General features: G+C 42.8%; 1 protein-coding gene and 1 long non-coding RNA gene across 4 annotated transcripts in view; one reads left to right on the top strand and one right to left on the bottom strand.

Moving 5' to 3' along the window:
• Positions 1-9,624, bottom strand: part of LOC141523312 (uncharacterized) — a 47,633-nt gene extending 38,009 nt beyond the window's left edge. Inside the window, exon 1 of the long non-coding RNA XR_012478453.1 lies at positions 5,109-9,624. This is a non-coding gene — a long non-coding RNA (uncharacterized LOC141523312). The remainder of the gene's footprint in view (positions 1-5,108) is intronic.
• FGD2 (FYVE, RhoGEF and PH domain containing 2) overlaps positions 1-15,370 on the top strand; it is a 52,837-nt gene extending 37,467 nt beyond the window's left edge. For 2 of the 3 annotated variants that reach the window (XM_074236390.1, XM_074236389.1), the window contains exons 9-15: positions 1,392-1,471; positions 1,607-1,637; positions 2,691-2,783; positions 4,232-4,363; positions 5,439-5,585; positions 10,597-10,743; positions 11,241-15,370. In XM_074236390.1, coding sequence (XP_074092491.1) covers positions 1,392-1,471; positions 1,607-1,637; positions 2,691-2,783; positions 4,232-4,363; positions 5,439-5,585; positions 10,597-10,743; positions 11,241-11,453 — 843 coding nt within the window. In that variant the 3' untranslated portion in view covers positions 11,454-15,370. The remainder of the gene's footprint in view (positions 1-1,391; positions 1,472-1,606; positions 1,638-2,690; positions 2,784-4,231; positions 4,364-5,438; positions 5,586-10,596; positions 10,744-11,240) is intronic. The other variant, XM_074236388.1, reaches the window with a different exon arrangement.
• The last annotated feature ends 364 nt before the right edge of the window (positions 15,371-15,734 follow it).

The following is a 15,734-nucleotide window of genomic DNA, read 5'->3' as shown; positions in this document are numbered from 1 at the left end:
AGCATCATGTGTGGTCTTTTCTCAAACTAATTTGGCCAAAAGAAATTCTTGGACTTGATATATATTGATGGAATCCATAAATGTTAGTTGGGAGGGGCTGGGAGAATGAAATACTCAGAAATAAAGAATAGCTAGGAAAATGTTGGAACAAAATAGTGAAATTTAAGCCTATATTCATGCCAAAAAATGTTGCCACATATAATAAATCTATTTGAGCCATGTATAATTTATTCTGGGAGAAGATTTTGATGCTGGTGATAATTTTACTTTCTACAGAGGATATTGTGGTAACCCAGTGGATAAAGGGTTGACCTTAGAGTTAGGAAGACTTGAGTTCAAACCCTGCCTCAGATATGTGTTAGCTCTATGACTTTGGACAAGTCACTTTACCTCTGTTTGCCTCTATTTCCTCATCTATAAAATGAGGATGATAATAATAGCAATTACTTCCCAGGATTGATATGAAGATCAGATGAAAAACATGTAAGGCACTTGGCAAAACTTCTGGTGTGATGTTATTATATCTCCAAAAGGGAAAATATCGCTAACATAAAAATTTCTCACCGGTCCACATACATTGCCTTAAGCACTAGGGTATAAAGGAACATTTGGGAAATTTATTAGATCCCTTACAGCAACAACTTTCAGAGGGAGGAGCTTATTATTATTCTCATTTTACATCTGAGGAAATTGAGACAAACAATGCTTTTGTGACTTGCCTGGGGTCACACAACTGGTAAATGTCTGAGCCTAGACTTGAACCTGGGAAGATGAGGTCTTCCTGATCCAGGTCTAGTGCTCCTATTACTATGAACTATTACTATGGCACTCCCTAGTTTCCTCCTTCTTATAAGAAGATTGGTGCAAAAGTAGAAGGGGCCACTTCTCTCTGGAAGTACCCAGACAGAGGCTGGATACCCACCATTAGGGTAGATTGTAGGGAGGATTCTATTTTGTATCTGAGGTCGGATTACGTTTCTACTAAAATTTAGAGATTCTGCATAGCTTTTTTTTCTTTTTTTGCAAGGCATTGGGGTTATGTAACTTGCCCAAGGTCACATAACTGGGTAATTATTAAGTGTCTGAGGCCATATTTGAACTCAAGTCCTCCTGACTGCAAGGCCAGTGCTCTATCCACTGTGCCACCTAGCTGCCCCAACTCAGAGATTTTGTGATTCTGCAGAGAGTAGATGCTGTCCAATTCGAGATTCCATTATTTGTACCTTGTCCAGCAGTGGACCAGAAAGCAGCAACCACTTCTTCTCCAAGTTGCACACGGTCTACCTTCTCCTCTTTTGTTATATGCCTGGTCAAGGCCAAACTGGATAGGATCCAGTGTACTCAGTGGAATTCCTGGCTACTGTTCCTGAATAATTCTTCTTACTCTCTAGGTCCGGGAACTGAATGATGTGGAATTTCCCCACTCTTTCTTGGTGTCAGGGAAACAGAGGACCCTGGAACTACAAGCCCAGTAAGATATCTTGAGGTCCCCTACAAGGCATGAGGTGGGGAGCAAACAGGATGCCTGTGGGTCAGGGGACTATGGTGATGGGGAGATGGAGCCCAACTTTCCTTAACATATATATATATCCTATTTTGGGGGCAGGTCTCAGGAAGAAATGTACACCTGGATCCAGGTAATCTCACCCTCTTCTATCTGGGAGTTGGGGATCTGGGAGGGGAAGAGGCAGTCACAACTTCAGCAGAGAGAGCCCCATTCCAGCTTTTCTATCCTGCTATCCCCAGCTCACAAACATTCCCTCAGACCTTGTTCTCCCTTTGCCAAGTGAATGGAACCAAAGTCTCTGGCTGTGCCTGTCCCAACTCTCACCTCCCCAAGGACCATCAGCTAAATAAGGAAGGATCTTTTCAGTCATTCAATCATCATGCTCTCTCCTTGGTCCCTTACATCCTGCCTTGGATCATCTTTATGCAGTGTTGGCACATTTTGCCTCTTAGGAAAATTGTGATTCCCTTAAGGGCAGACACAATTTCACCTTCATGTGTATAAGCACTGTGCTTAGCACATAGCAGGCACTTAATAAATACTTGCTGATTCATTGATGCCATTGACCAGCTAGATGGTGTAGTGACAAAGGTACCATCCTTGAAGTCAGTAGTACCTGAGTTCAAATTTGACCTCAGATACTTTCTAGTTGTGTGATCCTGCACAAATCACTTTACCCTGTTTGCCTCCATTTCTATCTGTAAAATGAGCTGAAGAAGGAAATGGCAAACCACTCCAGTATCTTTGCCAAGAAAACTCTAAATAAGATCATGAAGAGTAGAACATATAGGTAATCAAGGAAGGCTTCCCGGTAGAGGTGACTAGAGATGAACCTTGAATGATAGAGTGAATTTATATAGGATAAAAAGAACCAAAGGAACCTTTGAGGTTTCTTTTCTGAACTATCCCTCAGTCTTGCTTGAGGTGTGAGGACTAATAGACTAGTCAGTGGGACCTTCCCACTTAAAGGTGTTTATGTTCAGCCTTTGATGGCCCAGGGTAGATACTAGCTAGTGAATTCATCTTATTTCAGACCCTTGAAATTTCCCAAGCTATTGGGTGGCTCTAAAAGAGAGGGTAGATAACTAGGGAAGGAAGAGAGATGGATCTGTTGGGAGATCAAGGGTCCTTGGATATGGGGAATTGATCATTACAAGTAATAGACTATTCTTTCTATACCCAGGCTTGCCAACGGGCCATTGACCAAATTGGTAAGCGGCATGAAACCTTCAAAGCTGCTGTCCAGGGGCCTGAGGGAGACATCCAGGAACAACAGGTAAATATACTGGATCTTGTCCCTGCCCCAAAGAATGACTCCACTCCTCTCCCCACCTCACACATGGTAGAGTCACTTAGGCAATGTAGGAAGTTCTACATTCCCATTCCCCATCCCCATCCCCAAAACATCTTCCCTATATCTGAAATTTCATTTTTGAACTGTATTTCTTTAGGATTTTCTCCCTGCAACTCAGTTCTGAGTAAGAGAGTCCATTCCAGCAAGGAATTAGTGACTGAACAAATACAAGACAGTATAACAGTGGGAAAAGAACATGGGACCTGGAGTCAAAAGGACCTAAGCTCAAATCTGACATTAGACACTTGCTAACTGGGCAACCTCTATCTGCTTCAGTTTCCTCATCTGAAGTAAGGATAAGGCAGATTAAGTAAAGATAGGGCAGGTGGCAGAGTGGCACAATGGACCTGAAGTCAGGAAGATTCATCTTCCTGAGTTAAAACTGATGCTTCCTAGCTCAGTGGCCCTGGACAAGTCACTTCACTCTAATTGTCTTAGTTTCCTCATCTATATTTCTGCCAATAAAATCCAAATGGGGTCACAAAGTATAGGACACAACTGAAATGACTAAAATAAAAGTAAGGATACTATCATCTACCTCCCAGGGTTGTTGTTAGTATAAAATGAGATTGTATTTGACCTTAAAGCACTATATAAATGCTAGTTATAATAATAATAGTAATAATAAATTTAAAGACCTTGGGTTTGATTCCCAGACTTGCTACTCACTTCTATGACCTTGGGCAAATCACTTCCTTGCTTTGTGACTCAGTTTTCTCTATAAAATGAGGTGAAGGATGTTTTATAGTTCTATAGCAGAGGTTCTTAACAGGATTGGGAAGATGTATGTGAACTTTCTCTTTGTTTTAGCATTTTGATAACTATTTCAATATAATTTATTTCTTTTGTAATCTGACCTATATTATTTTATGTATTTAAAAGCAGTATTCTGGGAAAGGAGTCCATAAGCTTCAGCACATTGCCAAAGAGGTCCAGGACACCTCAAAGTTTTAAAAACTCCTTCTCTAAAGCATATTCTCTAGGTCAGAGGAAATAGTGACACAAGAGGTGCTGGGAGATTGGGGGAGATCAACTACGAAGGAGGACCAGGCACAGGAAGGGTAGGACAGAAACATTGAGGAAGGAAGGGAGTGAAAGAGACAGCCCAGGGGAAGAAAAGAATGTGTTTCAGGGGACAGAGCCCTTGGCTGGGAGTCTGAATGCTGGCTTTGCTACTAGTTTGTGTGACCAGGGACAAGTCATTTACCTCCATGGTCCTCAGTTTTCTCATTTGTCAAATAGAGATGATACTCCTCAGAGTTAACATTTCAGATCAAGTCTAGGGATAATATGAAGTGTTAAATAAGGGATGAGAGATGAGCTGGGGAAAAAAGGTTAGGAAGTTTTTAAATCTCCACCCCTCTGCTCAGTTGAAGTCTGAAGAGCTGGGTATCCGAGCACCCCAGTGGGTCCGTGACAAAATGGTGACCATGTGCATGCGCTGCAAGACACCCTTCAATGCCCTCACCCGGAGACGACACCACTGCAGAGCTTGTGGCTATGTGAGCAGTACCAATCCTCCCTCTTCCCTTTCCTTACCTTCATTACCTTCCTCTTTCCCTCACCTATCCCTCCTGGTTCTCAGTCATTTGTCTCTTTCAGTAAATCAATAAACATTTACTGGAAACCACAGTGTTCAGCATTGTGTTCAGAGGAAAGCATAAAGTCAGAACTAGGATATGGACATCAGGGCTTTGTCCCAAGTCAATGAAATTAAAGGGTGCAAAAATGGAACACATGTAGCTCAGCAACCAGAAGTGACTATACCCACTAATTCCTCTCTCCCATTCAACTAAATATAACTTAATTACTTATGTTACTTTTAAATCATGAATTAAAAAATTGACTTCTGTAATGGTTTTTGCTACTTTCCCTAGGCAAGGAGGCATTTAATGCTTATTGATTTAATTTAATTCCTTGTCCCCAGGGCCAGAATTGCTGCTTATAATTCTAGGGGCAATATAAAAGTAGTAGACATGGTCCTAGCCCTATTTCCTCCCTTATCTTTTCTTTTATTCTTTCTATCCTTTACTGACTTTTTTTCCTCATTATCCTTGACTATTCCTCTTCTGGGACTCAGCCCCAAAGATCCTGATCTTGTTTCTCTACATTCACTTTTTGGAGACTTCATTCATTCATTTTATGACTTCAATTATTCCAAAAGTGTGTAACTACAAATGATACATTTGTCAGTATTGACCCCTTTTCTGGGAGAGGGAACCCAGACCTCACCTGGAAGTGACTTACCTGTTTGTGTGCTTTCCCATAAAAGAAAGAAAGCTTTGCCCCATCTGTCCCATTCCTGGGTTAGGAAGTTGTGCCACCATAGATGCTGGCATCTTGGACAGAGCCTCAACTGCCCTCCTCTAAGTTTCAGCTCTGTACTTTGAAGAAGGGAAGAAGGCAGTAAATATTATTGATTGCTACTTTTTTGTTTCCCATTGCTTATCCTTCCTCTTCTCCCTGTCTCTTTCTTTTACCATGAACTGCCTCCAATCAATAGACACATATACTCCCCAGTCATGGATTAGGTCAGTAACTTGCATTACCCAGACCCTGACCCCAATTCTTTAACAGGTGGTATGTGCTAAGTGCTCTGATTACAGAGCAAGTTTGAAATATGATGACAATCGGCTCAATCGGGTCTGCCTGGAGTGTTATGTCTTCCTCACTGGAAACCTACTGCCAGAGGACAAGGAAGATAAGAAGAAAGGGATCCTAGAGGTGAGGAAGACTCCTAAAGTTATGCTATCCATTTCTCCCTTCCCCTGTACCCTTCTGATGTCTTTTGTCACCTTCCATCTATCTATTAACACCCACCCCTCCACTTTGTTCTTTTAGGCCAAATAAACACTATCATCATGGAAATGGATACAAACTAAGCCTGTTCCCTCTTCCATTCTTGGTCTGGGATTCAGACTCTGCCTGCTCTATCTCTGGGCATCTGGATCCAGGCCTGGAATCAGGAAGACCGGAGTTCAAATTTGGACTCTCGACACTTACTAGATCTGTAACCCTGGATAAGTCATTTAACCTTGTTTGTCTCAGAAGGAAATGGCAAACTACTCTAGTATCTTTGCCAAGAAACCCCAAGTGGGATCACAAAGTCAGACCTAATTGAACAGCAACACTTTGACTCTGTGTTCAGGAGTTCTGGGTTTCACTACTCTGGGTTTCCTTTGCCTCATTTTTCAAAAAAAACCTTGAGGATCTTTCCCTCTTAGACTGATCCTTTTGTGAAGGTAAACCAGACTATCTTTTGCATCCATACTTACCTAACCTTTATTCACTGAACGGATGTTGTTTCAGACAAACTGAGATCTGGGAAAGACCTTAAAAAAGGTCAAGGTCTCCCATTTTATCTAGGGCCATTACCAGTCATTTTAACCTATGTCTTGCTACTGGACTCCAATGACTCTGGAGGAGAAAGTGAGGCTGATGACTTTGCATAACTCTGTCTACATAAATCCAATTCTCTTTCATGTCAAGATATCTCCCTCCTGATGTCATTGGTCTTTTTTGAGAATGAAGGTCTTTGAGAATGACAATCTTCAGAACTCCAACCTGGCCTCCTGACCCCCCAGGACTGGCCCTAGTTTAGAGCTTGTTAGGAAGACTGACAGTCAGGGCTTATCTTCCCAGAGTCCAGAATGTATCCAGAATCAGAGAATTTTTGAGTTGTGTCAATTCATCCAATTTCCTGGTCTTACAAATGAGGAAACTAGGGTTCTTGTTTTAGATAATCTGGAACAAAATAGAATTTTAGTTTCCAGGTGACTTAACTCTGATTTTGACTTAGAATTAAGGAGGAAAGGGGGCACCAATACACATATGTTAACCCTGATATAAACTTAGAAAGACAGAATTGATAGACCTTTGCCCACATTAAGAGGAATTGAATAAATCAAACCAAACCTGAGTTCTTATACCCCTCAGACTTCCCTGCCTTCCCATATGGAAAGATGACATCTTTTACCCTCTATTCATTGAGCCTGCACTTTTACTGTTTATCCTAGAAGTAAGTTAGGCACAGAACTGAAACTGACCAGGGCATGTAGGACTTTGGCCAAAGTGCCAACATCTGTGGTGGGTATGACTGCCTAACTCAGGGTAGGTTGATCTAGGTTTGGAATGAGCTATCTACACTCTCATCTTGTCCCTTTGAGACTTGATAGACTTCTGATCATATGGTTGGAGTGGCAATATGTGACCAATCTTTTACTGACCTCAGGTCCTCAGTTACACTAATATTGTGTTTGACCAATGGAGCTTATTTTTGATGTTGTTTATGATTAAAGCCTGGAATTTCATCTCCAGAAAACCCATGCATGTCAGAGTTAGATTTGATTATCTAATCAAATTCCACCATTTTATAACTGAGATAACTAAGACCTACAGGTTACAAATTAAGACAAGGGAAGAGTCAGTCCTTAAACCCAGGACAGTACAACTCTCTGCAATACCATAATATCCCACTTTGACCATCTCTTGCCTATGCTGGCTCATGCTGTATCAACTGTTTCTCCATAGCTTTCATTAACAACAAGAATTTGTTGAGTGCCTATTGGGATCCAAATCAAAGTTTCATGAACCCAATGCTAATACAGAGTATATAGATGGGACAGCATATAATAGCAATTTCCCTTTAAGGAATTGTGATGTCACAGAAAGAGCACTAGTTTTGGAATGAGAGCCTGAGTTCAAATCCTGTTTCTTCTGATATGAATTGAATGACTTTGGGCATGTCACTCCCACTCTGAGTGGATCTTAGTTCTCTCATCTATATAATGACCAACATGATCTCTAAGGACACCTCCAATTCTAAATCCAATGTTAAGTCTAAATCACAAAAGGGCCCACAGGAATGAGTAAATTCAGCAGGTTCCCCAATCCAGCTTCTGTTCTATTACCATATATTTTGGTGTAGAGATTCATGATTTAATTGTTGTAGGGACTTCCCAATGAGAAAACCTTCTCTGTCAATGTAGATGGACTGCTGTTGTGTATCCCAGAGTTTTAGAGACACAGGGCTCTTTGCCAGCATATGTTAAGTCAGGAGTTGAATTCGGTTCTTCCATGGTCAGTACTTGAGTCATTATATTATGCTGCCTCCTTTGTTCTGTGTTGTAAGAATTTTTTTAATCCTGACCTGTGGTTTCATTAGACTAGGGAATTCCCAGTGTGGAAATTTTTACCACTAGAACAGAATGGTAGTAGTAATAGTAGTGATAGTGGTAGTGGTAGTGGAAGTGGTAATGGTAGTGGTAGTGGTGATAGTGGTGGTAGTGATGGTAGTGGTGGTGGTGATAATTTTAGTGGTGTCAGTAGTAATAGTAGTAGTAGTAGTAGTAGTAGTAGTAGTAGTAGTCACTTACATTTGTGTTTGCCTAAGAGTTTGCAAAAGACTCTATATACTTTATCTCATTTGATCCTCACAATGAGCCTCTGAAAGAGGTACTAAGGTATTAATGACCCCATTTTGTATATGAGCAAACTGAGATTCAGGGACTTAATTTATGGTTTTAGACTTATGAAGTTGGCCAAGGCCCTAAGAAGTTAAGTGACTTATCCTGAGTCATACAGCTATTATGTGTCAGAGGCAGAACTGGAATTCATATATTTCCAACTCTAAAACTGACCCTCAACTCATTTTGCTTCCCTGTCTCTCATACTATTACCTAACATTCACGTAAAACTTGCCAATCTACAAATCACTTTACATAATATTAACTCATCTGATCCTCACAACAGCCCTATATGGTAGATATTACTTTTCCTGTTTTATAGATAAATTGAGACTCAGAAGCAGCTAGGTGGTACTGTTGATAGAGTACTGAACCTGAAGTCAGTAAGATGGGAGTTCACATTCTGATTCACTTACTAGTTGTGTGATTCTGAGCAAGTCACTTAACCGCTTTCTGCCTCAGTTTTCTCATCTGCAAAATGGGCAAAATAATAGCTACTTACCTCTCAGAGTTATGGTAAAGATCAAATAAGATATTTGTAAAGTGCTTAGCATTAGTCTTCAGCATATGGTAGGAGCTTAATAAATGCGTAGTTTCCTTCTCTTTTCCTCCCTTCCTCCCTTCTTTTCTTTCTTGTTTCTCTCTCTCTCTCTCTCTCTCTCTCTGTCTCTCTTTGTCTTCTTTCTGTCTCTTCCTTTCTTCTTTCCTTCCTTCCCCAGAGTTGCTCATGGTGTCAGAAACAAGATTCAAACCCCAGTTTCTCCTGACTCTGGATCCAACCAAGGCCCCACACTATCATGCTGTTATCTCTGACCATCCCCCACCTGTTCTCTTCCTCTACCTGACCTGGTCCTGGATGCTCCAATTTGCTATTGTTCTGCTTTACACCCTGATCTGTAGTCTTCTAGCATTTTCTTCCAGTATCTTGTCAACTCTACCCAACCCCATGAAATGCAGGGCTATCCTGGTCTTCAATTCTTGCTGCCCCAATGTAGGTATTTCAGGAAAAACAATGATAAAGATAGTACATATATACATATACCAATGTAATTCAATGTTTTTGAGTGTTTTTCTGTATTCTTAAAGTGATTTGCTAGACATTTAGGGAGGAGACACAGAGATGGAAAGTTCTTGCTTTCAAGAAGTTTATAATCTTATTGGGGGCAGAGAAGTACCACACAAACAAGTATGTGGTGAGGCACTTTTGCTGTTATCCTAGAAGTAAGTTATGCACAGAACTGAAGATGGCAAAGCAGTGATTCAAAGTGTTCTGAATTCTGATGTACTTCTCAGTCCATTTCCCACCCTCCCTTTTCAAGACTCCCCTGTCCCACTCTTCAATAGAGAAGACAAGAAGCAAGTCATCTAGATCTGCCCCCTCTGCTATTGTTAGCTCCCCATATTGCTAATGGCAAAATATTCTCCCAACCTTTAGGAATGGGTATTATGATCTAGTGGGTAGCAGACAACTATGTACCTGGGAATAAAAAAGATCCGGGTTCAAGTACTGACAAATATGGTCAGCCTCCCAATGACTCTACTTCTCCCCTACCCCCTCTGGATTCTCTAAGGCTATAAGTTTCAGAGCAGTAGCTGATCGATCAGTCAGCTATCACTTATGAAGCTGTGCTGAGTGCTATAGATTCCAAGACCAAAAAAAAACCCCACCATTTCCTGCTCTCAAGGAACTCACAGTCTGATGAACTTGTGTCAGTCCACCAGGAACAGGGAGTCCCCTAACTGAACTGAAAGCTCATATCTGGACCCCCAACTTCTCCAGAGCCTGGGAGAAGGGGTGGTCTCCATGTCTTCTCCCTCTCCTCCTCCAAGAGGGCACAGCTCTGAACAGTGCTACATTGTTAAGAAGTGGCAATGATATCCCTGGGGCTCAGGAATCTTCTCTGGGACACAGAGTGCACTGGGTTTCTCCAGCCATGAGCACATGCCCACTGGCACATCCACGCAGGAGCAAACATGCACACCCATACCTTGAATGCTCACTTGGAATGTCTTTGCTTCCCCTTTTTACTTCTCCCAAACTTGCCTCGATAGCAAGTTCTCCATGAAGCTTTCCCAGATTGCTCCTGCCTTCACAGATTTCTCCCTTCTCTCAACTCACACAATCCCAGAAGGAAGGCACCTTGGAGATCATCTGGTTCAAGCTCCTCTTTTTCCAGGAAAGAAAACTGAGGAGATGGCAATTGCTTTCTACTAATTCTCTGGGGGGATTGTTCCACACAAATTGATGGACGCCTTTGTGCATTTCCCAGAAAGAATCTTCGAAGGTCTCGGAACAGAGTCTGATGTGCAGCTTCCTGCAGCTCCTGGGAGATAAGTGGGGGAAGGGCAGCAGCCGAGGCTGGTGTGTTATCTCCAGAGATGACCCCCTGGTGCTCTACATCTATGCTGCCCCACAGGTAACCATCATCATCAGCCTTCACATCTCAATAGCCCTTTCTACCTCTCCCAGCTCCCACCTTCACATTCCATATCTCCATCCATTACAAAGAGAAGGGTGCAATAGAGTTATGTCTCTCTTTTTTAATAGCAGACATGGGGATGGAGATGAGGAAGGGCAGAAACTTAGATGATTTGCTCAAGGTCACAGAGCAAGTTAGTGGTGGAACAAAGATTTGAAGTTAAGACTCCTGACTTGTAATCCAATACCTAAGCGTGATTACCTTTTCCCTAAGAATGAAGAACAAGTTTTTGATTCCTGCTCCCAAAACTTTTGAGGGACCCTAATTCCCATTCCTCTGCAAAGTGGAAGAATACTCCTAAACAAAACAAAACTAAACATTATTAATTTCCCCTTGCTTTCCTCCCTTCCCTCCCTTTCTCCTACTTTCTCTCTTTCCTGCCTTTCTTTCCTTCCTCTTTCTTAACTTCACTTTCTGCCTTCTTGCTTTCCCAGGATATGAAAGCTCATACCTCCATTCCTCTGTTGGGGTACCAGGTGACCAGTGGGCCCCTGGCCGAGCCCCGAACGTTCCAGCTACAACAATCTGGTCTGGTCTACTCATTCAGGGCTGAATCTGAGGAGCTAAAGGGGCAATGGATGAAGGCTATAGATCGGGCAGCCAGAGGTCAAAGCTTTACTGGACTGGAGGGTGAATTGTCAGACTGAGTGGGGAGGGGGAGGGGGAGGCTGTGTCTTCTAGACACACACACACACACACACACACACACACACACACACATTCTCTCTCTCTCTCTCTCTCTCTCTCTCTCTCTCTCTCTCTCTCTCTCCTGCTGATTGGCTACTCCTTTGAAGCAGAATTATTTTGATCCTCTTCCTATTAATTCTCTCCCTGAATGAAAACAAATTGGGACCCCAGAAATGAAACCTTGCATTTAGTCACTATAAATAAGGAAGCTTGTGTGTCTGTCTTTTCATCCTATGTGGGAAATGAGAGACCAACAGGCCCTGGTTGGAGAGCAGCCAGAATGAGGGAGACCTCAAGGGTAGAAATCAAAACAGCAAGGTAGAGGAGGGTTGGGGAGAAAAGGAGACACTGTGAAAAGGGTTGAATTTGAAATCATAGGAGCTGTCTGAAATGACAAGATCACCATTCAAATATGGTTCCCCCACTTACTGCCTTAGTGACCTTGGACAAGCTAATTGACTTCTCTGGGTCTCAGTTTCCTCAATTGTAAAAATGAGGGAGGAGGTTGAATGAGAGGAACTCTAAGATCTCTTTCAGCTCTAAATTTCTGATCCTATGGAGGAAAGAATAAGAAGGGAAGAAGAAAGGGAATGAAAGAAAGGGGTAAAAGAAGGAAGATTAAGGTTAGGGGTTAAGGTCAGGTTGGGGAGAGGGGCAGAGAATAAAGGAAAAGCCAGAAAGAAGGGGAAAGTTGAATTGAGCTCAATGTCCCTGGGGGATAGACTCCTTTAGTCAACCTGTCATTTTTAATGGTGCTGGGACAAAGGTGACTGCAGGAGCTTGGCGGTGTGCCAGGAAAACCATTTGCATGGCCCCTTGGTCCCTTGGGATGGGAAAGGGGCATATTGCATGAAGGCAAAGACCCAGGATGTCAAATGGTGATATAATAGACACCTTTCAGTGTGGCGTGGAAGAAGGATGGTGGGTCTTGATCAGGGGAGGTGCTTGAGATTGGAAGGGGCAAGTCCAAGAAAGAAGAGTGGGTTGTCCAAGGTGACCCCCACCCCCTTCACATTCTGTCCCCTCACCCCCAACTTTCGCTCCACTCCTTCTGCCAGATCTTTCCCTGGTTCTGGTTTCCCCAGCTCCAGCCTATCCACGTTCCATTCTCCAAGCCCACCCCAGAGTAGGCAGCTGAGAAACAAATCTCAATGCCAGACCCCTGTACAATTGGACCCTGCCTGAGGCCCTTGGAGGATGATGATGAGGGAAAGCCACATATTGTGGCTCAGATCATGCCCTGAAATGGTGCCTCCTGAAAAAGGGGCTCCTCCTCCTCCTCCCTCTTCAGGAACAGAGGGAGGAGCCGCAAGGAGAAAACCCTTGCAATGGAAAAGCCCAGAAGCTGCTGATACACACCATCTCCACAAGGGGGCAGGCCGCCACCACGGAGCACATCTCCGGCTTTGCAGAACTTTCCAGAGGTCATTGCGCACCTTCCTTTGCCTTAGAATCTCAGTCTGTCACAGTTGGAAGGAACCAAGGAGAACATCTAATCCTTCCCCTTCATTTCATAGATGGGAAGCTACTTTAATGTAAGGCAGACTAATGGATTCCCTCTGAAAGAGTTCTTGAGCAATGAATAAAAATAATATAGGAAATATACATAAATACATATAAATATATACACATATACACAGATTAGAAAACCAAGGCTGAGTGGTTAAGTGACCAAATAATTTAACTAATAAATTTCTGAAATAGGAGTTGACCTCAAGTCTTCCTTACTGGTCTTCTATGCACCATGTTTTCCTCCCCTTTCTCTCCCCCACATTTTTATATGTTTGTGTGTGTGTGTGTGTGTGTGTGTGTGTGTGTGTGCATATATATGCACAGTATATACGACTACATAGATGTATTACTTACCTGTCCAATACATATGTTGAGGGTATGCATACATGTGTGTGTATTGTGTGCATTTAAATGTTCCTCCCTCCAATCTAGAAAATACCTACTCTACAAAGAGTGGCACCAATAGAACAAAATGTCAGCAAGGCACATATCTAGGCCACAAGACAACTCCCAATTACAGATCCACAAGGTTTCGGTGCTCTTTCTTCCCCTGGAGTACACCTATGGACCACGTGGCACCTTGGTGGACAGCTCCTCATCAGGGCTTGATGTCTCTGCTAGCTGAATCAATGTGATAAACTACTTGGACTCACTTCTCAGTAGGTGGCAGTGTAGTTGGGAGAATGGGGGAGACTGAGGTGGAAATGGAAGAGTAGGAAAGACAGTCGTTGTCCTCTGGCTACTTCCTATGCCCATCCCAGAAGCACACCTCCTAGGATATAGGAAGTGTTAGGAGGGAGGAAGTCCTGGGGGTAAAGTTAGGATGTGAGGATATTGTTCATTAAGAAAGGCAAGAAGGGGGGCAGCTAGGCAGTGCAGTGCATAGAGCACTGGCCCTGGAGCTAGGAGTACCTGAGTTCAAATGTGACCCCAGACACTTAATAATTACCTAGCTGTGTGGCCTTGGGCAAGCCATTTAACCCCAATGCCTTGCCAAAAAAAAAAAAAAAAAAGGCAAAAAAAAGGAAAGTCTAGAATAGAAGGCCTGCATAGGAGTCAGGAAAAACTTAAATTCAAAGTTCACCTGTGACACTCATAATCAGTGTGGGTTGGATATTAGCAAAAACTCTTTCCAAAATGAAGCAGCAATGAGAATGCAGTGGCTAAAGTCAGATATAACTGACCCAGGCAACTCCCTTGAGACTAGAAATTGCAGAGCAGGTGTCAACCTGACCAGCTTCCTCATGGGGAGGAGTCCTTGCACCAGTTTAGTCATGAGTGTGGACAAAAGAAAAGGGTATCTGTGACAACCAGGAGAATATAAGTAGGAGCAGAACCCTGCTTCATGCTTGATACTTTTTAAAGTCATTCAACAAACACTTATACTCTACTGCAAAGATTAAAAAACAAACAAATATGGAAGTCCCTGCCCTCAAAAAGTTTACTCTACTCATTTACTCTCTACTCAAGAAGACATGAGGTACAGAAGTATAATCCAATGTCCGATGTGTTAAGGACCAAGGAGAGAGGCAAAGCACTTTAAGAAAATTAGAAGACTGTCACTTTTATCTGGAAGGAATCAGCAATCTTTTCAGGAAAAGGGTGGCCCTTGAATTGGAAAAGTGACTTTATTTTTATTCAAGGTCCTATATAGAGTAAGCTCTCAACAGATAATTAAATGAATGAACTAACCAGTGAAATACCTACCCCCAGCAGAATAGTATTCTAAGAAATATTCTGCCAAAGGATCCTTCTACTCAAGATGACTGGTCACTTCCCCCTTCATCTTTCCCCCTCTGCAGTCTCAGCCTCAGGGATGCCTTCAGAGCTGCAGGTCTCCCTCCTTCCTCCTTTCCTCCCCCTTATGAGATATGCTGTCACCTCTTCCTGCTCTACCAGCAGAGTCTCTCCCCACCACTTTCAAACTTCCCTTTGCCCTCATTCCCCCCCATGGCCCCCTGCCTGGGCCAGCTGCCCGATGGGTCTGTGCCAACAGAAACAGCTGAGAGTCACCTTTCCCTCCGTGGGAAGCTGGGCAATGCCTGGGCCCCTCCTGCTATGCTGTGTCATGGTTCTTACCAGGGCCTGTGAACAGGATAAGAGGCCTGACTAACATTCAAACATTGGCTCTCTCTCTCCATTCTCTCCCCACCCTGTCTTTCACTATTACATTTCTCTCTCTCCATTCAGTTTCCATTCTTTCCCTCCATTCTCTCCCCATCTATCTTTCTTTCTGTTGATCTCTATCTCTATCTCTTTCTCTCTTCCACTACACTTTCTCTCCATTCTGTTTCCATTATCTCTCTTTTCTCCCTCCTAGTTATCTCTTTGCAAAGAGTTGATAATGCATCTTTGTCCACTTGAATTAAATTTCAGCTCTTCTTTCGCTGCTTTAAGGCAACATAGCTCAATGGCCAGAAAGCCCAAAAGACTTGGGTTCAGGTCTGGACTCTGACCCCATTATTGTCTATGTCAAATGACTAGGTAAATCATTTGATTGCTCAGCTCTAGGCAACTCTCTAAAGCTATACATTGCAGAGAAGGTGCTGTTGAAATGCATGGGTGAAGGAAGTTTCCTCACCTGGGAGTTCTATATTATCAGTGAAATCCCAGTTTTAGACTCTATTTCCCCTAGGGAGTGCTCTGTTGTGCCCGGATTCAAGAAGACCCAAGTTCAAATTTAACCTCAAATACTTACTAGTTATATGACTTTGGGTTAATCATTTAAC

This window comes from Macrotis lagotis, chromosome 5 (assembly GCF_037893015.1).
Source record: "Macrotis lagotis isolate mMagLag1 chromosome 5, bilby.v1.9.chrom.fasta, whole genome shotgun sequence".
NCBI classification, from domain to species: Eukaryota; Metazoa; Chordata; class Mammalia; order Peramelemorphia; family Peramelidae; genus Macrotis; species Macrotis lagotis.
This window is presented reverse-complemented; position numbering and strand designations above follow the sequence as displayed.